The 27,349-nt window shown below is 51.2% G+C and overlaps 1 protein-coding gene across 3 annotated transcripts in view; it reads right to left on the reverse strand.

Annotated features, from left to right (window-relative positions):
• Positions 1-27,349, reverse strand: part of BSN (bassoon presynaptic cytomatrix protein) — a 96,867-nt gene that overhangs the window by 26,177 nt on the left and 43,341 nt on the right. For all 3 annotated transcript variants that reach the window (XR_012012013.1, XR_012012014.1, XM_072786165.1), the window contains exons 2-3: positions 15,351-15,759; positions 1,326-2,204 (exon numbers count right to left, since the gene is read on the reverse strand). Coding sequence is in view for 1 of the 3 variants with exons in the window: in XM_072786165.1 (XP_072642266.1) it covers positions 1,326-2,204; positions 15,351-15,759 (1,288 nt within the window). In the remaining 2 variants the exon portion in view is untranslated. The remainder of the gene's footprint in view (positions 1-1,325; positions 2,205-15,350; positions 15,760-27,349) is intronic.

Below are 27,349 nucleotides of genomic sequence, written 5' to 3' on the forward strand. Positions count from 1 at the left end.
GCCCCTTGGTATCCCCTCCCCACCCTAGTCAGCCAGGCCAGCTGTCCTCCAGTGAGCCACTGGATCTAGGGCTTGAGAAGTGGCAGTATGGGGCATGGAGGGCCACATGGGCATCATGGGACACTATCACTTTTCTTCATTAGAGCTGCCTCTTTATGCATGTTGGAAAATATGGCCTATGATAGCCAAAGCAGTCTTCCTTATCACAATGGGCTGCTCCAATGGAAGCCTGACCCAAGACAAGTCAGAACAAGCTGTCAGAAGCTCCCCTGCCCCACTACAGATCATTCATGGCTCAGCCTAGGAGACCCAAGGGCTCAAGTGGCTGCCCATGTACAGGAGGAAGGGCTTTGGCTTGACTATCTCCTGATGTGACACAGCTGGGGATGCATGCATCCATCTGTCAAGATGATCCAATCACTCATCTTGACCCTAACAGCACTCTATAGAATGGGACACACCAGTTATGCCCAAGGCAGCCAAGGTAAGGTTCACATGGATGGCCCTGGGCAAGGCAGAATGAGTAAGGGGAGGAGCACAAGCAGCCTCCAGGCCCAGGCTCATCCAGCTCTGCCCAGGACCTCTGCAACTTCTGAGCCTGCCAAGCTCGGCTCTAAGCTTTGAGAGAACACTAGGCCTCGTATTCTTTTCCATCCAGCTCTCCATAGTGCCCAGAACCCTTCCCGGGACAAAGGACTGCAGGGAAACAGGCCCCAACCCTAACAACTCCCTCAAATTTCCCAATGGGTAAGAAGAACATCTCTGAGCATCCCCACAAGCAGCCCCAGGGAGAACCAGGCCCAGCCAAAGGAAAATATGTGGCTCAAAGACTATGGCTTTGACAAGTGGGCATCAACATCCATGACCTCAAAAGAGGGGATGGAGGGAGGTTACCCCCTGGCTGGGCTGGAGGTAACCCTTCAAACCGCTGTATGGGTCACAGACCGAGGGCAGGAGGAGACCCCATGTTCTTCCTACCTGAGCAGGGGAGATTAGCATCTTTCATCAGGCCAGGCTAGTGGCTGGGAATGGGGCAGCCAGTTCAGGGCCTCCCAAACTTGGCTACTTCTGAGCCAGGCCTCAGGGCACCGGGTAGCTGGTAAGAGGCGGCAGGCAACATTAGAAGCAAGCTGTGCCAGTTAGTTTTCTGAATGGAACAACAAGCCTCGGGCAGGGACAGAAGGAGCATAGCCCCTCTTAGCTGCATAGAGGCAGCCCTGCGACTGCTGAAGACCCAACTCTCTGCAGCTCTCTCTGGCTCCCATGCCTCCAGGTCTTGGGCTTTCACCAAGGCCCAAGGGAACACGCTTGATGCAGCTTCTTACCTCTACCAGGTGGGGCGTCGGGTTGAAGCCACACAGGTTGCACACCTGGAGCTTGCAGGTGGTACAGGTGTTATAGTTGGCTGGGCCCTTGCCGCCCACGTTGAGCTCAGCTTGGCACAGCGGGCAGGTGGCCTTTTCCTTCGGCATGGTCTTTGGCTTGGCAGTAGCCCTGGTTGCTGCCTGGTGTTCTGTTCTGCCATGCTTTGGACTAGTTGTCCCCCCAGTTCTTGCCAGGGCTCCAGGCCCTGGTCCGGGACCTGTTCGAGCTCCAGGCTCAGTTTTGGCTCCAGGTAGTGGCCCAGGCCCTGAGCCTGGGGGTCTCGGACCAGCCTCCTTGCTGGCATCACTGAAGACGATCTTGGGTGGTCCTTTGCTGGGGGCGGCCTGGCCCTGGGGCTCAGCCTCGGGTTGTACAGACATGAGGGTACTTGCCTGGGTCAGCAGTGACGCACCAAGGCCAAAGAGCTTCCCAGTAAGGCCCTCCTGGGTCTGCTCAGCAGCACCAGGCCCAGGGGGCACTGTGGTGGCACTTTTGGCCAGGCCCTCTCCTGCAGGTGGCCTGGGCTCCACTGTGGAAGGCTTGATGGGGAGAGAGGGTTGAGGAGACGCCCTCCCCACCTCCGAAGGGGCAGCTGCTTGGGCAGGCCCCGGCACTGAGGTGGCCCTGGCTGTCTCGGCCTGGCGGGGGCCAGGCTGTGGTCCCCCTGGGCCCTGTGATCTCTCTTGCTCCGGCTTCCCCAGGGGCTGTTTGGCTGGGGACTGGGCAGGAGACAGGGCTGGGGAGTGCAGCTGCTGCTGGCTCTTGGAGCGAGGCGCAGTGGTCATGTCCATCCCCAGAGCCCTCTGCATCTGGCAGTTCAGACAGAGCCATTCCTTCACCTGAGGAGGAAGTATCATGGTTATCAGGGTAGTCAGGACTGGTGGTACCCATAGCTCAGGTCACTTCAGGCCCCACAGCAGCCAGGGCCAGCTCCAAGCATAGACAGGAGCGGCAAGGCCTGCTTAGGTGTTTCTGGGCTGCCAAGGGACAGAGCTGAAGGGACGATGGCACTGCCCTGACCTCTGGGAGCTGTCAGGTGCCTGGAGCAGAACAGGGGCAGTCACACACTCCCTACCCCGCAATCATCAATCCACTGCCTGCCAGACCCTCCTGCTCAAGTGTCCTCCTTACTGCCTACCTACCGGCTATACCTCTGATCTGTGTACATTGTTCTACCCCACGAACTCCCCCGCACCCATGGTCCTCAAGGCCTCCAAGTGGTCACTCTCCTTCCCCTGCTGCCCCCTTTGGGCCACTTCCACACAGCAGCCAGCTTGATCTTTTAAAACATAAACCAGGAGGAAAAAAAACCTTAGTATAGTGCCTGGTGTACAATAGATGTTCATTAAAAACTTTCAGAATGAATAAATAAATGAAGAGTAACAGGAGGGAGAACAAGGTATAGAAAATAAAAAGAAACCATGAACTCTGTCCTGGAGGAGCTTGGAGCCTAGCTGAGGACACGAGATGGATGTGAACAATCTGGAGAGCAAAGTAATGCCACATAAGTGATGATGTAAGTAGAATGAAAAGGCCTTTTTTTTCCCCTTAAGCAAGACACATTTTTTAAGAAAATGGGATAATCTGTGCCTCTAGAACAAATAAGCATGTGCTGCTATTCCTGTGATGGATGCGTAGTTTCCTCTCTGCATCAATACCTCCCTGAGTAAAGTGAGTGGAAGACTCGGGTTGGGCCAATCACTGGTTTCAGCAAGGGGTGCAGGGCTTGACAAGTGACCTTGCAAACAGGGCTGATCAGAGCCCTTCTGTGTTACTTAGTAAATGAACAACAGGAGAAAGAGGGTCAGAGGGTCTTTTTTCCCTTGGGATTACTCAGGGAGAATGTAGCTATGGAGTGGTCAATAGCCTTCTTTCCCAGCATGCAGAGAGATGCTAAGGATGATGTCAATAGAGTCAGAAGTGGAGCCAAAGTAAGGAGAAAGGAGCAGAGCCAATGATTTTGTTTAATTTCCTGGATTCAGCTATGCCTTAAGTCTACCCTTAGACTTCCAGTTACATGAGCCAATAATATTTTTTTCCTCCAAAAAATCTAGATACAAATCAGAGCAAATCACTAACAGGCTCAAATCCCTTAGAGGAGTCCTATCATGCACGCCATGGGAACTCACCATGGCCCACGAGGCCCTATGGCCCACCCCAGCCCATCCCTCTCTCTGGCCTCCTTCCCTCCCACCCCCCCTTAGCAGTCTCACCCCAAATATAGTGGGCTTCCTGTTCTGCCTCTTAGTCCTCTGAGCTCACTTCTGTAGCCAGGGCCTCTGCCTTCACAATTTTCTCTGCCACTGGGGTGGGTAGCTATACAGGTCTCAGATCTCCCCATCAGGGCCCTCTCTGGCCACACAATCTAACATACCCCTCCCAAGCACCCTGTAGCTAATCACCCAATATTTGTTTTTGTCACGGTGCTCATTCTCTCCCAAAGTATCTACTAACATGTTTCTCTGGGTAGTTTCCCATCTCCCCACTCAGCTGAGAAGCTCCTGAGGTGTTCTCAGGACTGTGCTCAGTATGTGGTACAGAGCAGGGCTCATTCCAGAGAAGCCTGTTGTGGGATTAATCGCAACAACCTATTACTAGGGGGCAAGGTTCCCACAGGCCAAAGTCATATGAGATTGGAGATTCAGTGCCCCAATGAGGAGGCATCTCCTTTTTAACCAGACCTGAGGCCGGAGGCCAACGTTGCTCCATCTAGGCTTGTAGCCAGAGCCTTTGAAAGCACCATGGTGGCCCAGTCACCAGGGAAAGGTACAATCCAGTTCCTGAGGCAGAAGGACCCTTCTATCCATCCTCAGGAGTGCCTTCAGTCCTGCTCTCCACTTTGAGGTGTCCACAGGGCTGAACAGCTGCTGCTTTAGCTGACTTGCCAGCTGTGAAGTCTGGGTGTGGCTTCTTGCCCTGTAGCCCAAGAGCAGTAAGCAAGGAGGGGAGAAGGCTGCACTCCGGCAAGCACTCTCCTGTGCCCAGCACCACACAGGGTGTGTCCATAGGCAACCTTTCATTTTGTCTTCACAGTAGAGAAATCAAGGTCTGATATAATTTAACCACATGCTTTTGTGGTTAACCAGCTAGGAAGTAGTGCTGTGGGTAAAACCAGCACTGCCAGCCTGGCCCAGCTCCTGAGCCGCAGGCTGGAGCCTGGTACTTTCTGCATTCCTGCCTCTTCCAAAGGCCAGCAGCCTCGTGCAGGTCAAGTCATGTGTCTAGAAGTCCCCTCTGCAAAACACTGCCAGAATCCTCAAAGACGGGTTCCAGAAATCCCAAGAACAGAGATGCCAAAGCACTGCGGTAGGTAAGAAGTCATCCCCTCCAGCTGGGAACTGTCAACTCATCTAGATGTTTTTGGAGACCCAAGGAAGCTTTGTCTACATTTGGAGAGAGAAAGCCTCAGAGGAAGCAATTTGTGTCCCTAGGACTCAGACCAAAGACCCCTTTAGAAAGGTCACTCTTGGCTAGGAGGGCTCACTGCCACCAGAGTTGGAGTTCCCAGGGGCAAGCTGTTTCTGTTCCCCCTCAGAGGGACCCTTGGAGCCTCCTAAGGGGAGGCCCAGGCCCTGGCCCAGGGCAGCAGCCAGAGACTCAGTTCCTGCAGCAGGTGCCCATTGCACACCCAAGGCTCCATTGCTATCATGCACCTGCAGGCTACAGCATGCCCTGGGACTTTCTGAGAAGAGGGATCTGGGAGGTAAAGCTCCTTATCCTGGGACTTCAGAGTGACGCTCCTTTAGGTTCTGGAAAGGGTTGAATAAGGGCATGTGCTAACACTCCTGCAACTCACCACCAGAACCTTCCCTTACCCAGCCTCCGTCACCCAGGCTGTCACAGGCACTCACCTAAAATAGAACCTCTCCAAGAAACAGCTAAAACACCCCTCAGTGACTCATAGCCCAGATGGGCACAGCTATTTCTATCCAGCCTCCTCTAGACGGTGAGGAGCCTTGACCACACCCTTTCCCAGCCCCACCCAGGCTCAGGCCCAGACAGATAGGCCCACCATGAGAGACCTCCTGGGGAGGACACTGGAAGCAGAGCTCTCTGAACCCAGCAAGACTTTCCTCTGCCTCCCTGATAGATTTCAGGAGCCTGATCTGAGGAGCTCAGCCTCAGCTTCTTCCTTCCTGCTTCAAGGTCATCATCCCTGTGTTAGGGGGATGGAGCCCATCCACTGGACAAGGAGAGAGATGGCCATGAACCCCCAGCCCACTTGCCCATCTAGGCTGGGCATACATGGCCAGGCCTGTGGCAAAACTCTTCAGCCCTGGGACCAGCAGCAGTGAGAGCCTTCCTCACCTATATGTGTCTGTGGCTCCTTGGTGCCCTCCAATCCAGCTGCCCACCAGAATCACAGGGAATAGCCTTCTACTAGTGTGACAGGAAATCTCTCTGCTGTCTAGTACTTCTGTGAGCCTGACCTGGCAGAGCCAAGAGATGAGTAGGTCATCAGCTGCCACAGAACTCATGTCCCAAGATCCAGAGGTAAGTTAAGAGGACTTCCCAAGACTACACTGAACTAAATGGCTCTGCCAAACACTAGCTTTTGTCAGGCTGACCCTTCTTGCCAGCAAGGAAGCCTATGCTGCCATTTCAGAGGCATGGACACCTGCACTCTCCGCCTGGTGAGGGCCCAAGCAGCAATAGGGATGGGAAGGCTTAGTGTGGCATGCAGGCGGGTGCCACAGGGTCCCAGAGGGTGGAGCACGTTAATCTAGAGCTGGATTAATTAATCAGCCAGGCACGGGCCATGGGGAAGCCCTGGGAAACTGCCCCGCATGTGAGGCCAGGATTTGGGGAGTGGAGGCTGAATCTGTTACTTGGGGCTGGAAAGGCTCACTGACCTGGAGCTCCATGAAATGGAAAGAATCCATCCCCTTGCTGATCCCTACAAACACCTTTCCACCTCTCGTGTCCAACTCTTCCCAGCCTTCCCTAGACAGCCTCTCCTCCCTCCTAGGCCTTCCATAGTTCCCTGTAAAACATCCTTTCCTGACCAACTCCCCTGCACTCCCTACACACAGACACACACACGGACATACTCACAGACACACACAAACACACATGGACACATACACACACATCAACACACACAGACACACACAAATGTACACAGACACACGCATGGACATACACATGGATACACACACACAGACACACACTCTCTTCTTGGTTTGCCATCGACCTCTCCAGGAAAAACTGCTCTCCCTGGACTTCAGAATGTGGCAACAGCTCACCCTCCCTTTAAAGTCCCTGGGAGGGACACCTGGGTAGCTCAGCGGTTGAGTACCTGCCTTCGGCTCAGAGCGGAGTCCCACATTGGGCTCCCTGCGAGGAGCCTACTTCTCCCTCTGCCTATGTCTCTGCCTCTCTCTCTCTCTCTCTCCCTCTCTCACTTACTCTGTGTGTGTGTCTCATGAATAAGTAAATAAAATCTTTAAAAAAAAAGTCCCTGGGTCCCTGGGTGGCGCAGCGGTTTGGCGCCTGCCTTTGGCCCAGGGCACGATCCTGGAGACCCGGGATCGAATCCCACGTCGGGCTCCCAGGGCATGGAGCCTGCTTCTCCCTCTGCCTATGTCTCTGCCTCTCTCTCTCTCTCTCTCTCTCTCTGTGTGACTATCATGAATAAATAAAAAAAAAAAAATTAAAAAAAAAAAAAAAGTCCCTTGGAGCCCCGGGGCTGAGCCCTTAGTTTCCCCCACCTTTCCCTTTCTAGCTGCTGTTGCCTTCCAGACCCCCATCATGGCCACTAGTTCTCAAAAGCTCTGGGCTCCTGTCTTCCAGGCTTCCACTGAACTGACTTCCATAGTCATTGCAGATGACAACCACTAGGCTGACTCTATCCCTTGGCCGCACCCTCAAACTCATTATCACCCCAAACCATCTCCTCCAAAATCACCCTGTATCTGTCCTCCTCCAGCCTTCTAGGTCACTTCCTGGGCCACCCCACTGTAGCAGTCCTTGGGCCTTGCGGGGACCCCACCCACTGGGCCTCTGCTTTCTGCTCCTACACTGGTCCTCTGCCTTCACATCTTTTCCTGCCCAGTTCAATCTCTGGTCCACCATGCAGTCACTCTACCACATGTCTGTGTTCTCTTGACCTATGTCTGCTTCAGAACTAGATCCAACTACATACCTTTTTTCTCTGGGCCTCTACCCAAACAGATAAAGGGGCACTAGGCAAATGGGCTCTACTGTAAATTAGCTTATGTCCCAACTTCTCCTGGGCCCCCATAGCTGCTTGGTTAATTAATTCACTCCCTCTCTCCAGGGAGCTTTTGTCCACAATGGCTGGTTCAGTTTCTCCTGCCCTCCTCTCCTTCTGGCTCAAACCACTGCCCTGCTTCCAGGGCTGCCTCCTCCACACTCAGGATCTAGACCTGCTTCTTTTTTTTTTTTTTTTTTTTTTTTATTCATGATAGTCACACAGAGAGAGAGAGAGAGAGGCAGAGACATAGGCAGAGGGAGAAGCAGGCTCCATGCACCGGGAGCCCGACGTGGGATTCGATCCCGGGTCTCCAGGATCGTGCCCTGGGCCAAAGGCAGGCGCCAAACCGCTGCGCCACCCAGGGACCCTAGACCTGCTTCTTTAGGGGCCCCAATCCTTCAACCATACCTCTCTCCTTCTCGATCAGGCTTCTCAAGACTTGTCACATAGATGACCCTCAAAAAATGCTATGCTGAGTGAAAGAAGCCTTGTCCAAAAGAGCACATTCTATGCAATTCCATTTATATGAAACTCTAGGCAAAACTCATTTATGGTGGAAAAAAATCAGAACAGCAGTTGTCTTTGGAGGAGGGGTGGGGGTGGACAGGAATGGGGCCTGAAAGGGCTTCTGGGATGACAAGGATGTCCACCTTGATTGAAGGGTTTGGCTGACAGCTCCACGCTTTTATCAAAGCTCACTGAATGGTACACCTGAGCTCTGTACATTTCATTGTATGTACATTTCATCTAAAAATAAAACCACATGCCTTAAACAAATATTAAACTCTAACTGATGATATGCTTACTGAAGTGTTTAGTGTGAAGTTAACTGATGTCAATATGCATGTGAGTCTCAAAGGCCACCAGCCCCAACCCGTGTGCTACACACCAGGGTCTCAGGTCTGCAGGCAAGCCTACTAAGCTCCACCTGAATGCTCACAGGCACCTCCTACTTGACATGGCCCAAATGGAAACATTCTCCATCTCTATCCCCTATCCCCTGTCTGTTTAGCCTCTAAATCCACCAGGAATCAAGGCTCTCCACTACCATCACTACCGCCCCAACTCCAGTCTGCTTCCAGAAGCCAGCCCCACCCCATGGGCTGATCTCACACAGCAGTCAGAGGAGGCGATGGTGGTAAGAATTTTGTGGTCAAATAAACATAACATAAAATTGTCCATTTAACCATTTTAAATGATGAACAATTCAGTGGCATTAATTACATTCATAATGTACAACTATCACCATTATCAATTTTCAAAGAGGTGGAGTTTTTGTGTGTGTGTTTTTAAAAAAGATTTATTTATTCATTTGAGAGAGAGAGAGCAGGGGGAGGGGCAGAGGGAGAGAGAGAGAGAGAAACAGACTCCTCACTGAATAGGGAGCCCGATATGGGGCTTGATCCCATGACCCTGAGATCTCAACCTGAGCCAAAACCAAGAGCTGGATGCTCAACCAACTGAGTCATCCAGGTGTCCCCCAAAGAGGTGTTTTTAAATGTACATCTGACCGTCCCACTGCCACTTTCCCAAAACCTTGGAATCCCAGCTACAGATGGCAGCAGTATCTGCATGCCCTCTGATCCTACTCATGGCACCCCAGCTCCCCTCCACCCCAAGCCCTGGCTTGCTCTGAGCCCTCATATAGACCATGCACTTACTTCCCCTCAGGCCTCCCTGGGCCCCATCTGTCCCCAGTCCAGCTTCAATTTAATGTCCCCTCCTTGTAGAAGCCCCCAAGAGTCTCATTGCAGCATCACATCAAGCCCCCCAGCCTCCCTCTGGTCCTCCTCAGACCTGACCCTCAGGTATTGACTGTGTGTTCACTTGGGTGATTATCGGCAGGCAGGAGGGCTGCCTCTCCCTCTGGCCTACAGGCGCCAAGGGGCTGAACAACACAGCAGCTTCATTTCTGCCTGATTCTCCAGTGTCAAGGACAGTTGCTGGCTTCATGTAAGGCCTCAACAGCATTTGTAGGGGAAGGAAAGGATGAGAAGAGGGAGAGGGCCCCTTCTGACAATGGATACAGACTGGCCTGCCCCAGGTCACCAGCCAGCAGCTGGTGACTTCACCGAACATTCCTGCTTCTCTGCCCCCTCCTGCCTCTGGCTTTCTCCATCACCTCCCTTTCCCGCCTCTCCCCTCTGTTCCTTCTCTCCGTTCCCAATTTATCTATTTCTCTTTTTTTTCTACCATTTTTACTCAATTCTCTTCCCATTCTGTTTCTTTTGCCCACACATATGCAAGCAGGTGTTTCAGGAATCCAATCTCAGTTTTCTGTTCCAAATTAATTTCACATCCATTCTTAGATAACCATACATAGGGCCCCGTTTGTAGCTAACAGTTGGAGTTCTAGGCCTGAGAGCTCCAGCTCTGAAGCAGCTCCCACTCCCGCATAGCTGTCTCTTCTGCACATACCCGGTGGTGCTAGCATCTGACCTACAGTGGTCCAGGCAGGCAGGTCAAGAGTCCCGGCTCCAGGAAGCATGGACTGGCAGCAGGGCCCTGTCCTAGGATGATTAAAGATTGGCAGGCATTTCCCTATTGACCTGGAGACTGTTTGATTTCTTCAAGGCAAACTGCCCCAGGACTAGACGTACCATAAGAAAAAGGGTTCCCAAAGGACCTGTCACCTAGAGACCCACTTCCCTTTGGTTTGGAGGCAGAGAAGGGAAGGCTGGACACATGTTTAGACACCAACTCCTCCTGGGTCCAGGAAGGAGGGGGATACCTTTGTCCCTCCTCAGCCCACTGCTGATCTATGTCCTCCTAACACCTGCTCCTCATTCCCTACTGGCCCACGAGGCAGTGTGGCCAGGAAGCAGCAGAGGGAAAGGGGCAAGGCTGGTGGCTGCAGTGGAGGGATCCATGATGCACTCACAGCACTTCCCCCGGACCATCTGGTGCCCCGGCCCTTGCCGGAAAGGAGTGGGATGCAGGCAACAGAGGAAAGGCTTATGGCCATTGCTTCCTCCCACCCTTCTCCACACCGCCCACCATGGTAAGCGCCTAAGCCCAAGGCTTGCTGGTGGAGTGGGGATGAAGGGGGGTGCTCAATGGATTATACATCCTTGGCTTGGTCTCAGCAAAGTCCAGACCTTAGAACAGGCAAAGAAAGACCACTATCACTCTTCAGAAGTGTTTTAGAGAGGCTTCTGAGAGATTCTGACTAGAGCAGGGGAGGCGGGAGGCAGATGAGCTCAGATGGGCCGCCTGAACAGGGGAGGCTAGGGATGGGGTAGCAGGCCTGCTGCTCCTCACTGGAGCAAAGGGTGGGCCTCCCAGGTGCAGGCTGCAGCCTGGATGGGGGTGGTGATCTGGGACAATTCTGCCAATCAGATCTGGAAGCACAGGCATGCAGCCAGCCCAGAGTCTGCACAGCACTCGCTCCTGTGACCCTGTTCCTAGGGTGAGGACAGACTCCTATCTGGAAGAATTCCAGGTCAGGATGTGCTGCTGGTCTGCTCTGAGAGGGGCAGGGAGGCCCCTAAGAGGACTGGCAGATCCAGGCTGCCCTGGCCACTGCAGGTGACTCTCCAGCAGCTCACTCCACCCACACTGCCTACCCAAGCCTCACCTCCCAGACTCCACCTAGCAGGCTCATTACCATGCCTTAATCTCCTATTCCCAGCTATCAGGATAGAGCCTGACTTGTGCAACAAGGGCCTCCCTCCTGGAGGAGAAAGGGGTGGCAGGCCTGAAAGCTAGGTCATTGAAGAGTGGAGAGGAGGACTAACAGGCCTGAGAGGGCAGGAGGCATCAGCAAAGCCATCAGGGCTGGTCCCTGATCCTCTGTTTCTCTTTTAGAGAAATGGGACATTTGGGAAGTTAAGGTACTTCTCTGAGGACCCACATCCAAGGAGAGAAGAGGACAATCTTCCTGCCTTTTCCCTATCACTGGGCACTGAACGGGCTTACATACCAAACGCCTCTGGCCTCCTGGTCAGTTCATCCTCACAAGAAGGGTCTCCTATGGGTGGTGAGAAATGTTCAGACCCCACAAGGAAACCCCAGTCTTTAGCCACGATTTCAAACAAGTTAAATGATTCATCTGCCCTGAGGTCCAGGACTGCAGAACTCTAGAAAGAAATGGCCTCACCATTAAGAGTGGCTGAGATGGCCCTGTTTGCTCTGAACTATCCCCAACCCAAGCAAAAGTGGACTGTGGGTGGAGAAAATGATGCTGAGAGTCCCTGAGGGAAAACTGGAGATTTAGCTACTGATTCTGGGTCCTCAGCTCTATTGCTCCAAAATGACCCTGAATAAGCAAGACTTCCCAAGATTTAGTCTTCTTGTCTATAAACAGAGAGTGCTCTGAGCATCTTCCCTGACTTCCATGCAGTTTCAGTGTACTCTAGGCCTTAGAAGCCTAGCAAAGTACCTGGGCAGGCACCCTCCTCTGAAGGCATCACAGCCTCGAGAGCTAGCCAACCAGGGCCTAGGCAGAACAGTAAGTGCCACATCTGTGTGAGCGTAGTACCCATCCCGTAGCCTGGGAGTTGACAGCCTGGGAATTGACAGAAGACTGGGCCTGCTGGCCAGAAAAGTAGTGGTTCCAGATCTTAGCCATTGCTCTGGCCAAATGCAATGGACTGTTCTACCTGTATATGTGATTCTTATCTCCAGACCTAGTTTGCTGTTTCTGAAAAACCCAGCTAAAGTAAAAAGACTCTGATAGATGCCATGGGGTGGAAAGACAAATTCACTGAATTCCAGTGGCCATAGGCCCAGTGCCCATCTATTCCCTCCTTTCTGCTCATCTGCCCTCACCCAGTCATTCAGCACCAGGGCTTGTGACAGCCCTAGTCTGTGCTGCAAATGGAAGTACGAGCCAGTGATTCTCTACCTATGCAAAAATATCGGTTTTCCATGGTCACATTTCCAAAGATACAAGGGCAGCTTCATTAGCAGTCTCAGAGAGGCCATGAAACCTTCCATGTCATGTGCGTGGCCCTGTCCCTCTCTAGAATTCTTTCTGCCAGCAGGAAGCTGAGGATCTCACTGACATGCCCTGATGAGGCTTTGGTGAGCTTCCAGGTAGAATGTGGGACCCAGCCCTCCTCAGTCCTGCCTAAGCATCACTACATGAGCAATTTCAGACATGTACCTCCAACCCCAGACAAGGTCTCCAGTACGCTCCCCAGTGGCCAGTATCCACAGTGCATCTGTGCTGGGACCAGCACCACCTCCTTTGCACTCCAGCAGGGCTCCTCCTAAGAAGTGAGTACTGGGGCTGAATGTTCTAGAAAAGTTGGCTCTGCCTGAGCCTCTGCCACCTAGATACACCCTACTTCAGAACCAGCCCATTGCCTGGCCCAGAACCTCAGGCCAGGCAGGAGCCCAGCCCATAGACACCAGTGCAATCCCGGAAATAGCTTTTTTGGCTAACATGTCAAGTTAGAGGTGCCAGAACAGGTATGGTCTGACCAGAGTGGATTAGCGGGTGTGTGAGCAAAACCTACAAACTGGTTTTGTCATGATGTGGATGCGTGACCAGGGAGGTGAATCTGCTCTTAGCAGAGTGACGAAGGATAATTGCCCCAACTCAAGAATTAGGCACTGCCAGCCTCTCAGGAAAGTGTGCCAAGGGTTCTTTCTCTTTGACAGGCACACCACTGAAAGCCAATTCTGGAGAAGAAAAGGTTCTGCTTGGAGACCCCTTCAGAAAAGGGCATCCACCATGTTCTGAGAACCTGGAGAATGCACTAGGTCAGCACTTCCCAAACTGCTGCCACAGAACAACAGCCCCTACTGTTCCGCGAAAGCAAGTCCGGGAAAGGCTGCTGGCTCCAGCTCTGTTGTGGAGTCACGGTGTAATTTATGATGCTGAAGGCCTGAGAAGCCTCACAGCAAAGAACCAAAGCATTTGTCTGGCTCGGCATTTGCCTAAAGTACCTGGCTGGGAGGCCTGCTTTTCACCAAACACCATGAATATGCAGTAAGTCTGAGGCCCTTTCCTTCCTGGCCCTGAGCCTCAGCTTCCTCCCAGCACAATGAGGCAGATGGACGGAGTGTCGCCAAGGTCCTCCCACTCTGCTGTTTTTCCCAGCACATCAAAGGCTGGCTCCCTTCCCACCTCACTCAAGGTCCTGGGCCAGGGGGAGCCTGTTGTGTGGCAAGGGCTGTGATGCCCACCAGGAAACTGATGCATCATGTGTGGCTCTCCCTTAATCCCTGCTCACCTCACCGGGCCCTACAGATCGAATGAGCATCTCAGGGAGGCTAGAACCCAGAGGGGCAAGGCCACACAGGGCCACAGCAGCCTCTCATTCCTCCCTGCCAAACCTCACTGCTCCCCTGGGGCCACGTGCTTCTGGCTTCTTGCTGGCATAAACTCACAGGTGAGATTCTCTGGTCTGGATCACACTGTTCTACGTACCGAAGAGCAAACACTTACCTAACTGATCAGTGCAGGGACGGGCCTGTTTCTAATCACAGATGTAATAATCACGAGTGTGCACGCCTCCTCAAGGAAGCCCCCACACTCCCGGAGCGACTCCAAACCTACTGAGTCATCTCCCTACAACGGCAACTCCTTCCTCAGAATCTCACACTTACCTCTCGCAAACCACACATCCCACACCCACACCACCTCATGTCACAAATAGACCCCGACCTGCGAACAATTATTCTCACTCATCCCCCCACCCACGAGGTACAAACGGCTCCTACTGCTGATAATGCTAGAGGCAGCCATGGCTCTTCCTGCAGCCGGCCATGCTCCATCCTGCCCAAGGACAGAGCCCTAGGGGAGGAACTAGAGACTTCTACGGCTTATCTCAGAGGAGAGGGAGGAAGGCAGCAAACCTATTTAGTTCACTTCAGCGGTAAAGCCCCAGCTCCACTAGTACACTGGGGCACCCAGCCTCCAGGTCACCAAAAAGAGCTTCCAGGGGCTTGGCTGAGCCTCTCACAGCAACTCAAAGCATCCTGAACAAAGCTAGGATGGGGCTGAGGACCCAGGATTCTCTGGGGCATAAAAGGAGGCCAATCTCCTGCAAATGGCCCTGTAGTGGCCTATGAAGGACACAGCCACCCATTGTGAATACTTGGCTCCTAGCCTAGGTCTCTACCCCAAAGTTAGTTGTCTGGCGATGGCTACAGCTCTGCCACTTCAGGCCCCAGCTAACTGGAATGGAAGCCCAGTGGAGAAGCTTCCCAGAGCCCAATTAGAAGGCCATTTCCTGCCTCCCCTAAAAATCTCACTTCCCTCACCAGCATCCCTCACCTCCCCCAGTGCCTATTGTCAGGGAGAAAGGCTGGCCAAGGGCCAGGGGAATCTGCCTCGCCCCGAGCCTATGGCTTCTTGTGGCCATCTCCAAATGAGTACGCATTAAGAAAGGTTGCCCAGAAGCCTGTCTTTGGCTCCTTCTAAGGCCATTTTTCTGGGTCAGACTTTTACCAGGTAAGAAAGCATCTTCTCTGCTGGGACTCTGCCCAAGCTTTCAGAAGGTGCAGGAATCCCTCAAGAGATGTACGGCCAAGTCTGTTCTCTGCTACCACATTTTGGAGCCAGGAAGACATAAATTTCAGTTGCCAAGGGAAATGACCAAGAAAAGAGAGTTGGTTAAAGAGGGGAAGGGAGGGACGCCTGGGTGGCTCAGTCGGTTAAGCGTCCGACTCTTGATCTTAGGATCATGATTTTAAGTCCCATTGTGCTTCACGCTGGGTGTGGAGACTACTTTAAAAAAAAAAAGAGGGGGGGGGGGAAGGGAACCAAGGGAGGCATGGGAAGGTAGGTGGGGGAGCCGGCGCAGAAGGTGGTTACCTGGGTGAGGTGAGGGTTGGGGTTGAACCCACACTGGTTGCAGACCTTGTTGTGACACTGGGTGCAGGTGTTGAAGTTTGGCTGGCTGGGGGTCGACGTGAGGTCCGAGGTCTTACATATGGGACACAGCGTGCTGCTGGGAAGGGGGGCGATCTGGGGGACGGAGTAGGGTGATGTGGGGGTGCTGCCTCTGTCCGGTGACACAGAGGGGGACCGCCCTGATCTCTGCGTCCTGCTGTCTACCTGCAGCGTCCTGCGGGGCCCATCAGCCTCCTGGCCTGCTGGGCCCTGAGCCCTTGTCTCCCGGGGGCTCTCGCGGCCGGGAGCAGTAGCAGAAGCCTGCTTCGGGGTTGGGGAAGCTGCTCTCTGGCTACCCGGGGGCTCCTTGGGGTCCAGTCTCCTGGAAACGCTGAAATGACATTGAAAATGACTGTGTTAGAGACACTTCCCAGAGAAGTAGCCTGCAGAGGGCTCTATCAAGCTCGGTGACCCTGCCGAGCCCGGTTCCACCCTCCTCTTCCTGCCCAGTGGCATCATCACAGCCACCATTTGCTGTGCGCTGATTGTGCCCCATGCTGAGCCCTGACAAGCATCTCCCACTTGAACCCTCAGCACCAGGCCATGTGGAAGGATCATGAGTTCCCCTCTTATATCCTGATAAAGTGTGGATTCTGATTCAGTAAGTCTAAGGTGAGAGCTGCATTTTTAATAATCTCTAAGGTGATACCTATACTCTGGTATGCAGACCACACTTTGAGTACAAGGCACTAAACCTATACATTAGAAACACCTGGGGTGATTTTTAAATTTCTTAGGCTATACACTCCAGACAAATTACAGCAGAACCTGAGGGGGCAGGACCCTGGTATTAGTATTTTTCTCTCCCCAGGTAATGCCAACATGCAGCTTAAGTTCAGAGTTATTGCCCTGGCAGGTCTGTTCTGGCTTGTCCCCTTCAAAGGCTGACTCCAGACAGGTGGAGATGGCTGGGGGAGGCATCCTAATGCCTAGATAATGCCATCTCCAGCAGGCACAAAGGAACTTTCTTTCCGGCAGTCCATCACCATTCCTGATGCGAGACCAAGTCCATGGAGATAGGCGAGATGTTACTTTTCCACTAATGCAAGGCTGGGTGGGGCTGGAGTCCTAGGATCCAGCCCTTGCGGAACCACTGAGGGAGGTCCAATGTGCCTGACCCCCATCTCCATCCTGACCTGGCACAGCTGCAGAGAAGCCTGCAGAGTTTGTAGTTTGATGAGGTAGAAAGTCAAACCATTAGGCTAAACTCAATTTCCTTATTTTCTTTTCCCAATTTTCCTTTTCTAGTTTGAAAGAAGCTGAGCACAAAAAAAGCCCAAGGCAATGCTTTATATTGCTTCCCTGAAATTCTATCCTTGCTTCAGTCTGTATTTGGGTGGATACTGGCACCCAGGAGACAGGATAGACTGGCTGAGAACACTGAAGAGGTCAGACCACAGCTGCCTGCAGGTAGACTGCCCTGGGGCCCTCATCCTCCTAGGGTCTGAGTGACAAGAGGGGGATTCTAAGTTTGCTGCCCCTTGCTGAAAGCCATCTGCTTGCCAAAAAGATTCAGGAGTCAATTGGTAGAATGTCTTAGGACAAGCCATTTCAGAGGGGAGAGCAGGAGCCCACCTGGGGAGGCCGCTCCAAGACAATCTGCAGTTCTACCTCCCTTCTGAGGAACAATGTTGAGTGGAAGAAGGGGAAGCCACACCCTTAGTCTAATAAAGGCTCTTCCAGAAAAAAAGAAACATTCTTATATGTCTATCAAATATTTCTTTCATCAACCAACAACAGTCTCATGGACCTGCCACTTTCCTCTACAGTAGGATCACTGGACCCTGAATCTAGCCCCTCTGGGCCACCTTCCCACCAGCTGTGAGGCCCAGTATGTGGTGGCCACAGCATTTCTAGTCCACACCTGGAACCTGGGCTCCAGGGCCTTCTAGTAGACTAATTTCTGGGTATGGTAAAGAAATATTCTCACTTATTAGATTCATAGTTCCATTTTTTATTTGAATGATTCAGGGCTGGAATTTATTTATTTTAAATTTATCTATCTATCTATCTATCTATCTATCTATCTATCTATCTATCTATCTATCTATTTGAGAGAAAGAGAGAGAGCACGAGCAGAAGGAGGGGCAGAAGGGGAGAGAGAGGGAGAAGCAGACTCCCTGGCAGATCCCAGGACCATGAGATCATGACCTGAGCAGAAGGCAGACGCTCAACCGACTGAGCCATCTAGATGTGGGGCTGGAATTTAAAAGCAGCTCCTGACCATATATTAACTATACTGGAACTAAAATTTAAAAAAAATTCCACCCCTGAAAGCTAATCACAAGCTACTGAGAGCCCTTTCCAACACATGGAGGGGCTGCAGCCCCTCTCCCAGGTTGTGCAAGGTCTGCGGTCTCTTCTGAGGAATACGGCCACTTCTATTGTATGTGAGTTGCCTGATACATAACACAGTGGTGTTTTAATTCAATGTTGCATCACAGTGTGGTCTTTCTGAGGACAAAATTTGTGAGCCAGAGATCCAGATTCCAGTTAACTTTCAACCTAGCTGTAGTGAAAATGGAGAAGCAAACAGTGCCTCCTGCCCCCCAGCAAAGTTGGTCCTGCAAGAGCTCCCTGTACTCAGGCCTGATGGGTGTGCACACACCCCACAGTGGTGGTAATAGACAACTGATGAGCAGGATACATGTCTATGATCCCTGCACTTTCCTGACCTCTGAGATGTTTCCTCACCCCTTCTCCTTCATCATGTTCCGACATGTCTCTCTTTCCCTCTCTTCACTGACAACCTGCCTGCCATCTCACTAAGAAAGTGGGAGCCACTGGAGGAGAAGCTGCACACCCATAGCCTCTTGACATCTATCCCCCAATATTTGCCCCCACTTCTCACCTTCATAAATCCTCCCCTTTCCTTCATCATCTGCTACCTCTCTCTACTGGGTGACTACAATTACCATACAAATATGCTTCTCCCATCCACAGAGATCAATATATAACCTTGACCCATTTCCCCCTTTAGCTACTATCCCATTTCTCTGCTCCTCCCTGCCCTTCCTCTCAATCTAGTCTCACCTGGCCTTTGTCCACCCTTCCACAGGAATTGCTTGGGTCACTGTCACCAACAGCCTCCGTGTTATCAATCCCATAGTCACTTCTCAGTTCCTGATCTCACTTCAGTAGCAGCATGTGATACTGCTGAGTGCTCCCTCCATCCTGAGATAAGTTCTCCTCTTGCCTTCTGGAAAACCTCCTCCTCTCTCCTGGCCATACTGGTTTAAACTCTTTCCTAATCCCCGAACACCATCCTCATATCAGAGGGACCTGGTCTTCTCTGAGTACACATGATCCTGGGTCTCAAGGCCCAATCAGACTCAAGACTTAAAACCTCACTACCCGGGGTGCCTGGGTGGTTCAGTTAGTTAAGCAACTGTCTTCAGCTCAGGTCATGATCCCAGGGTCCTGGGATTGGGCCCCACATTGAGCTCTCTGCTCAGCAGGGATCTGCTTCTCCTTCTGCCTCTGCCTGTTACTCCACCTGCTTGTGTTCTCTCTCTCTCTCTCCCTGTCAAATAAATAAATAAAAATCTTAAACAAACAAAAAAAAAATCTTAAACAAAACAAAACTCAGTACCCCGTGACAATGACCAAATGTGTGTCTCTGGCCCTGACCTCTTCCCTGAACCCCTCACTGGTCTAACTGCCAACTCTGCATCTGGACTGAGATGATGTGTATAGGCATCTCAAATATGGTGTGTCCAAGCTGAGCTCTGATCTTTCCATACATGCGCACCTCCCAACCTTCCCTTGGAGCCATCTCTGACCTCTTCTTGTCCCATCTATATCAATCATCAATAAATCTTGTTGGCTTCAGAGTCTGGCCATTCCCACTGCCTCCTTGTTCCACCTTGTGCAGGCCACAAGGTGGCCTCTCTTTTCAGTTCTACACAAGCCTGGTTACTTTCACCTCCTCCTCTGTGGTCTTCTCTGTACAGCAGCTGGGATAATCCCTTATATACGTAAGTCAGCCACTTCCCTCCTCTGTCCAAACCCTCCAACATTTCCTTTCCCTCCCAGAAGAAAAGCCAAAGACTTTACATGGCTCTGAAACCCCATGAGATATGGCCCCTTCCCCTCTGGCCTCCTCTCCTACTATTCTCTCCCTCCCTCCCTCTACTTCCCTTAGGCCAGGTCCACTCCAGCCTCTGGGCATTTGCATCTGCAGGCATTTGCACTCTCTGAAGTCTTTGCTTTGGTGGCATCCTTTCAGGGACACTTTCCCTGACTGCTCTATTAAAAATGCAGCTGCAGGAGCGCCTGGGTGGCTCAGGTGATTAAGAGTCTGACTCGATGCAGACTCCCCTCTGTAGAGCTTGATTTCAGACTGAATCCCACAACCCTGAGATCATGACCTGAGCTGAAATCGAGTCAGACTCTTAAAAAAAAAAAAAAAAAGAAAGAAATTTTCTCCCTCTCCCTCTACAGCCCACCCCTGCTCATGCATACTCTCTCCTTCTAAAATAAGTAACTAAATCTTTAATAAAATAAAATAAAATAAAATGCAGCTCTGGGGCAACTGGCTGGCTCAGTCAGAAGAGCATGTAACTCTTGATCTCAAGGTTGTGAGTTCAAGCCCCACACTGGGTGTAGAGATTAGTAAAAAGTTAATTAAAACAATAAAATGCAACTTCTGTCCCTCCTGCCTCTTTATTCTCCATGGCACTGAGTACCTTCTGACTCATCATATATGTATTGCTTTTGTATATCCTCTGTGATCCCCACATTAGACTGACAGCTCAGTGTGGGAAGGGCCTCTGTGTGCTATCTCCACAGCTACACCCCAGAACCCAGCACAGTGCCTGGCACACACTGAACACACAACAGGTGTTTCCTGAATGGATGGGCTGTAGGCACATCATGACTCAGAACAGCAAAACACAGCCCCAAAGCGCGTTAGAGCTGAGGAAACAAGGCATGCCACATGACTAGTGTGGCACTCAACCCTTCCCTGGATCTGACCTCATGCTGGAGAGAACTGCAGAAATGACAATAGAGTCCTCCCTGGCCGCACCCCTAGCCCCACCACACAGAATGTTCTGTCTGCTGTGCACTGTCTGCTGACCATGACAGTGGTGATGCCAACCTAACCTTTGCCACAAGCTCTGTCATGCAGAGGCACCTATCACATATTAACTCCTTTATGTCTCATAACAAACCTATAGGGTAGGGCCCATTTTGCCCATTTTACAGACACGGAAATTGCTACACACAGAAGTTATATAACTCACAAAGTCATTATGATTTATATCAGTCTTCCCTGTCCTTAACCAATGTCCCACATTGCCACTCTGGGGAGCACGGTCAGGCTACAGAGGAGTAAGCAGCACTGCAGTTTGGGCTCTTTGTTGTTGTTTTAAAGATTTTATTTATTCATGAGAGACACAGAGAGAGGCAGAGACATAGGCAGAGGGAGAAGCAGGCTCCCTGTGGGGAGCCCAGGGCAGGACTTGATCCCAGGACCCCAGGATCATGACCTGAGCCAAAGGCAGACACTCAACCACTGAGCCACACAGGCATCCCTTTTTTTTTTTTTTTTTTTTTTTTTAAGATTTTATTTATTTGAGAGACAGCAAGTAAGAGAGAAAGCATGGGCTGGGGTGGGAAGGAGCAGAGAGAGAAGCAGACTCCTTGCTGAGCAGGGAGCCCAAAGCAGGATCCCAGGATCCTGGGATCATGACCTGAGCTGAATGCAGACATTTAACCGACTGAGCCACACAGGTGCCCCAGTTTGGGCTCTTTGGATTCTTTTTCCTTTTTTCTAAAGCACTGTTTAAGTGGAAGGTCCCCAGGAGAAGGTCTCTGACATTTTGCTCCCTACCGCAGCCCAGGCCCACAGCCCACTTGGTTCGGATTGGGCACTCAATAAGCATGTGCAAAGGAAACGGAAAGATGTGTAAGCAGTAAGTTCAGCATGGGACTGAGTTAGGGCAATAAGACAATTCAGCTATGGCCACTTCACATGGAGACTGCCCAGCAATGCTGAGGGACTTGCAGAGGAAGCCACATTGGTTTGTTCATTCAGGAATGTAGCCATTGACAAACACTTGCTGACCCCTGGGAGAGCTCCAGGCCCTGTGACAGGTATTGATGGTATGAACAAAGTATGTCTCTTACAATGGAAGCTGGGTCCACAGGTGTTCACTGTATTGTTATCCTTTACATCTTATACATATTTTATAAGTATTGTTACATTCTTTAGAAATACCTCTTCAATATTTAATTGAAATAAATTTTTTAAAAAGTGAATCAGACAGAGATCCAGTCCTCTGGGAGCCTACAGTCTAGAAGGGAGACAGATGTGCAAACAAATCACAGCACGACACATCACCCCATGGCTCAGGGGAAGGGCAGAAGACTGATGAGTCTTCTCCTTGAGGTGAAAGGGCAAGGTAGGCAGAGAAGGAAGGCTGAGAGGCATGACATAGCATGCTCAGCCTGTAGGGCTGTGTCACCTGTACAGCTGTGCAGGGCAGGCATGGCTGGTTCAAGCCAGTGCTATCTCCAACACTTAGAACAACTTCCAGCAGCACATACTTTCAACTACCTGAACTATGAGAAAGCTTAGGAGCCAAAAAAGGAAAGGCCAGGGATGCCTGGGTGGCTCAGTGGTTGAGTGTCTGCCTTCAGCTCAAGTTGTGATCCTGGAGTCCCAGGATTGAGTTCCGCATCGGGCTCCCTGCATGGAGCCTGCTTCTCCTCCCTCTGCCTATGTCTCTGCCAGTCTCTCTCTCTCTCTCTCTCTCTCATAAATAAATAAAATCTTTTTAAAAAAGAAAGGAAAAGGGATCCCTGGGTGGCGCAGCGGTTTGGCGCCTGCCTTTGGCCCCGGGCGCGATCCTGGAGACCCAGGATCGAATCCCATGTCGGGCTCCCGGTGCATGGAGCCTGCTTCTCCCTCTGCCTGTGTCTCTGCCTCTCTCTCTCTCTCTCTCTCTCTCTGTGACTATCATAAATAAATAAAAAATTTAAAAAAAAAGAAAAGAAAGGAAAAGCCAGGGGAGTAGGGTCTCTAAGGTTTTCAAATGAGAGTGCTCTGGCTCAGTGTCAAGGAGACAGTGGAGGCAGGGAAACAGTAAGAATAAGGCAGTCGCCCAGGAAACAGTCCCCCCACCAGCTCAATGTTGAGAAAGGCTAGCTCCCCATCCTACCGAACACAAGGATCTGCCCATGGCCGGAGATCCAGGAGAGCCATCTGAGACACATACATGGACACAAGTTCTATGGGAACCCAAGTGGTTGGGGTAGCCCTGGGCCTCCTCAGGTGGCTCTCCTTAGGAAAGATCTCCACTGGGTAGAGAAGGGAGAGAGGAAGGAAAGGGGGAGGGAGGTGGCCACAGGTAGGACCCCACAGAAGCCCCCTGGATGCCCTGGTTTCATGGATCTGGATTATCAGCAGTGAGGCCCCATAAGGCCAATGGTTCTCCCAAAAGCCCCTGGGAGGTACTATTCCTTGGCAAGGGCTGGGATAAGGACAGGTGAGCAAGAAGGGAAGAAGGACACTGCCATAAAGCAGAAGAGACACAGACGGACAAGTAGGTGAGGAGGAGAGAGAGCAGAGATATGAAGGAGTGGCTGGAAGCCAAGCAGGGAAGACTAAAAATGGCTTATTTAGGGATAGATATTTTTAAAAGATAGCCAAGAAAGGTAGAGGATGTAAAAATAGCTGGATTTCTACCAGCTTTCCTCCCTTTCAGCATTAAAGGCTATTGACTGGGCACCTGGGTGGCTCAGTGGTTGGGCGTCTGCCTTTGGCTCAGGTTGTGATCCCGGGGTCCTGGGATCGAGTCTCGCAGGGAGCCTACCTCTCCCTCTGCCTATGTCTCTGCCTCTCTCTGTGTGTCTCTCATGAATAAATAAAATCTTAAAAAATAATAATAAAGGCTATTGACTGATCAGAAACAAGTCCTGAAACTGTTTACCGGGGCTAGAAGGACCCTTGGGCCACAGGAGTGCTGTTGGGGAGGGGCACAGAGCCAATGCAGTCAGCCTTCCCCTCAGCACTCCTCAGCACTCTGGTAGCCTCCTGTCCTGTACCATGACCACCAGTGGGAAAGAGGATCCAGACTGCACTGGTCAGAACTGGGCTTGATTCCGTGAGAAATGCCAGGAAAGGCATGCGGCCAGCAAGCTCCATTGACCAAAGATGCTCCAGATACCCAATATATCTGTAAGGACGGGGCCACCAGGGAGAGATGTGGCTGCCCAGGTCCACGATGCAGTTACCTAGAGCAACTCTGGCAGCTGTATTCAGAGAGGACCGGCTCAGGCTGACCAGACTGAAGAAAGGAAAAGCAGGGAGGCAGGGAGACAGTATGGGCTCCAGAGGGAAAACCAGCCAGGTTTCCACATGGCAGGGTTCTAGAACATGCCCCCACCCTCCACTGCCGCCACCACCTCCAGATGAATATTTAAAAGAGAAATATTTCACACCAATCAATGACTGTCTTTGTTTACCAGGAAGGGATTGAACTTAAGGAAGCTGTTTTTCTAAGTCAGAGCAGCAGGAAGAGTCCCACAGCTTCAAACACGGTTTTGATAAATTCATGGCTGACCTTTCTATAATAAGCAATTATGACTGGGCAGACGCTGTGGGAGGACCCTCTCCTTGCAGACCCATGCCAGGAAGGACCACTGGACCACCCAGTGGTCCCTGTGGTTCAGGTAGGGAATAAGGATAGCAGAATCTTGTTAGTTTCTGTTTTTGTTTTTTTTTAAAGTAGTCTCTGCCAAATGCAGGGCTCAAACTCACAACTCGGAGATTGAGAGTCACATGTGCTACTGACTGAGCCAGCCAGCCATCTCACGGTTGCAGAATTTTGGGAAGCAAGATGCAGGTCCTGGGTTCTGCTGCAGCAACTCTCTTACGAATGGATAGGAGAGGGCCACCTGGCTGGCTCAGTGGTTGAGAGTCTGCCTTTGGCTCAGGGTCCTGGGATCAAGTCCTGCATCAGGTTCCATGCAGAGAGCCTGCTTCTCCCTTTGCCTATGTCTCTGTCTCTCTCTGTGTTTTTCATGAATAAATAATTTAAAAAAAATCAATGGACGGGAGAACTCAGAAAGTTTGAATTTAGAAAAAATTCCAGTGTCCACACAAGAAAACATTTCTTGATCTACCCAGCTTTGAGGCCAGTGGCCTTCTGTCTTTCTGATCATGTGTCCCTATCAATAAAACATGTTTGCATAGCCCCAACATATGAATATTTGTCCACCAATTACATGTACATATATTACTGATAGAACACACCTCTCCAAGTAGAAAAATCTGAAAGGATGAGGTCGGAAATACATGTAAATGAAGTTTTCACTCCATCCTCAGTTGGCTGCCTCATTTCCCTTCCCTCCTTGGCACGTGTGCCCTATTTTGGAGGCTCTGCTGAGGAAATTCTTAATCTCCTAATCGTTTTTTTTTTTTTTTTTAAGATTTTACTTATTTATTTGACAGAGAGAGAGCATGCATAAGCAGGGCGAGCAGCAGAGGGAGAAGAAGAAGCAAGCTCACAGTGAAGCAGGGAGCCCGTTGCAGGACTCAATTCCAGAACCCCCAGATCATGACCCGAGCCAAAGGCAGATGCTCAACTGACTGAGCCATCCAGGTACCCAAACTTCCAACCTTTAAAGAACTCTGTTGATGGCCCAGACCAGATTCTTTCCTGCCCCTAGCCCTGCTCCATAGGTCAGTGTCAGGAACGCCCCAGGCCACTGGGGGCTGCCCTCACCACCCTTCCTGGCCACCTATGAACCAAAAAGAATTTGCTCTACTGACAGCAACAGCACAGGGATGAGGGTCTCCATAACACTCAGCTACTATACTCAGAGCCTTGCAGGGGACAAGAAGCCAGGACCTCGGGCTCAGAGTCTCCAAGGTGCTCTCTTGAAACCAGAGGATGCCCTGCTGGCTGGGGACAGAAGGTACTACCCAGAGGGTGTCTGGGTGGTGGCAATAAGGTGCCATGCTATAAAGCAGAGTTCCCCAAGAGGCCAACATTCTCTTCTCCTAACTTCCAACCCCTTGAAGCCGCTGCCCCACTATGAAGTTAAGGTTCCAAGACCCAAAAGACCCCAGAGAATTAGCTCCTCCCCTACAAGTGGGGCAAAGCACCATGCCAGCCTGGTGACGGCCCCCACGGGCATACACATATTCACACCCCTGAGCAGACAAACGCGTGTGAAGGTACCCACCACTGCCACTCATCCTTTCCACTTAGAAATGTCTAGCAGTTGGAACTCTTCCTGGGACCAAACAACAAGCTTCAGTTGGTCCCAGGCCAGTCCATCTGGGCCGGCAGAGAACATGCTTGAGGAAGTGAGCTGTGACTGCTTTGCTGCTGCGGAGTTTGGGATGATTCGCCAGGTGGGTCAGGATGGCAGAGAAGGTGGTGAGAGGGACCAGTAGGAATGTGAACTGCTGCCATCCAGCACAGGCCAGGGGAGCTGCCAGCACAAGAGGAGAGACCACCAGGGCTGGCCGCAAGTTGGGGGGATCAGGTCATGATCCTGGGGTCCTGGGATCGAACCTCAGGTTGGGCTCCCTGCTGAGCAGGGAGCCTGCTTCCTCTGTGCCTTTTGCCTGCCACTCCCCCCTGCTTGTGCACTCTCTCTGTGTCAAATAAATAAATAAATAAATCTTTTAAAAAAGGAAAAAAAGAAAAAAGACATGAGCGGAGAAGCTATGACCAAAGGACTAGTAATCCCTCAACAGAGTCTAGACACCAGGGGGACGGCATCTGCCACCACTTGTCCCAAGGCAAGCTACCATCTACACAGTGCCTGTCACAAGCACCATGGTATAACACACCTCATAGCTGCACTCAGCTTGGGGCATGTGATGCCTACATATAGCTCCTGTGACTCTGGGAAAGTCATGGGATCCAGGTGAAAATGGGACTGATGGGAAGGTCACGGGTAAACACTACATGTATTCATTGGTCCTTTCTGGTGGGGAGGAATTTGGTCTGGGGTAGGCCTGGCCCAGCTCTCAGAGAGATGCTCCAGGGGGTTGGCTATCACATGAGGCAGGCCTAAGGGTCTGGTTTTGTTCTGCTTTATGGATGACAGTTCCATGGCCTTTCTGTTACTGTGGCCTATTTCTGGGTTCATGACAGACCTTACTAACGGATGGCAACAGTCTTTCCCGCTGATCTTTCTCAACCCCAGCTCTCTGTGAAGTCACTACCAATTAACAAGGTTAGAGGAGGGGGATCCCTGGGTGGTTCAGCGGTTTGGCGCCTGCCTTGGGCCAGAGCATGATCCTGGAGTCCCGGGATCGAGTCCCACGTTGGGCTCCCTACATGGGGCCTGCTTCTCCCTCTGCCTGTGTCTCTGCCTCTCTCTCTCTCTCTCTCTCTCTCTGTCTCTCATGGGTGAATGAATAAAATCTTAAAAAAAAAAAAAGTTTAGAGGAAAGTTGCCCTTATTTTCCAACCTTGGTCTGGATTCTGGAGATGGGTTAGGCCAAATCGTAGTGTTCTGAGAGATGCACACAGGCCCTTTCCTCCTCTTCCAAGGGGAAAGAAATCCCCATGGCCTACTTTCCTCTCTGCTCATGTCTTAAGGAGTTTCTCTCTAGAAAAGTTTATTCATTCATTGATTGAAAAAGAGCTCATAAAGGGGCACCTGGTGGCTCAGTTGGTTAAACATCTCATGATCCCAGGTTCCTGGGATGGAGCCTCACATCAGGCTCCCTGCTCAGCAGAGAAATTGCTTCTCCTTCTGCCCCTCACCTCATGAGAGCACCTCATGCTCTCTCTCTCAATAAATAAATAAAATCTAAAAAAAAAAAAGAAAGAAAGAAAGAAAGAAAAGAAAAGAAAAGAAAAAAGAAAAAAAAGAAAGAAAAGAAAAGAAAAGAAAGAAAAAAGAAAAAGAAAAGAAAAGAAGAAAAGAAAAGAAAAAAAAGAAAAGAA

The sequence above is a fragment of the Canis lupus genome, chromosome 19, assembly GCF_048164855.1.
Source record: "Canis lupus baileyi chromosome 19, mCanLup2.hap1, whole genome shotgun sequence".
NCBI lineage: Eukaryota > Metazoa > Chordata > Mammalia > Carnivora > Canidae > Canis > Canis lupus.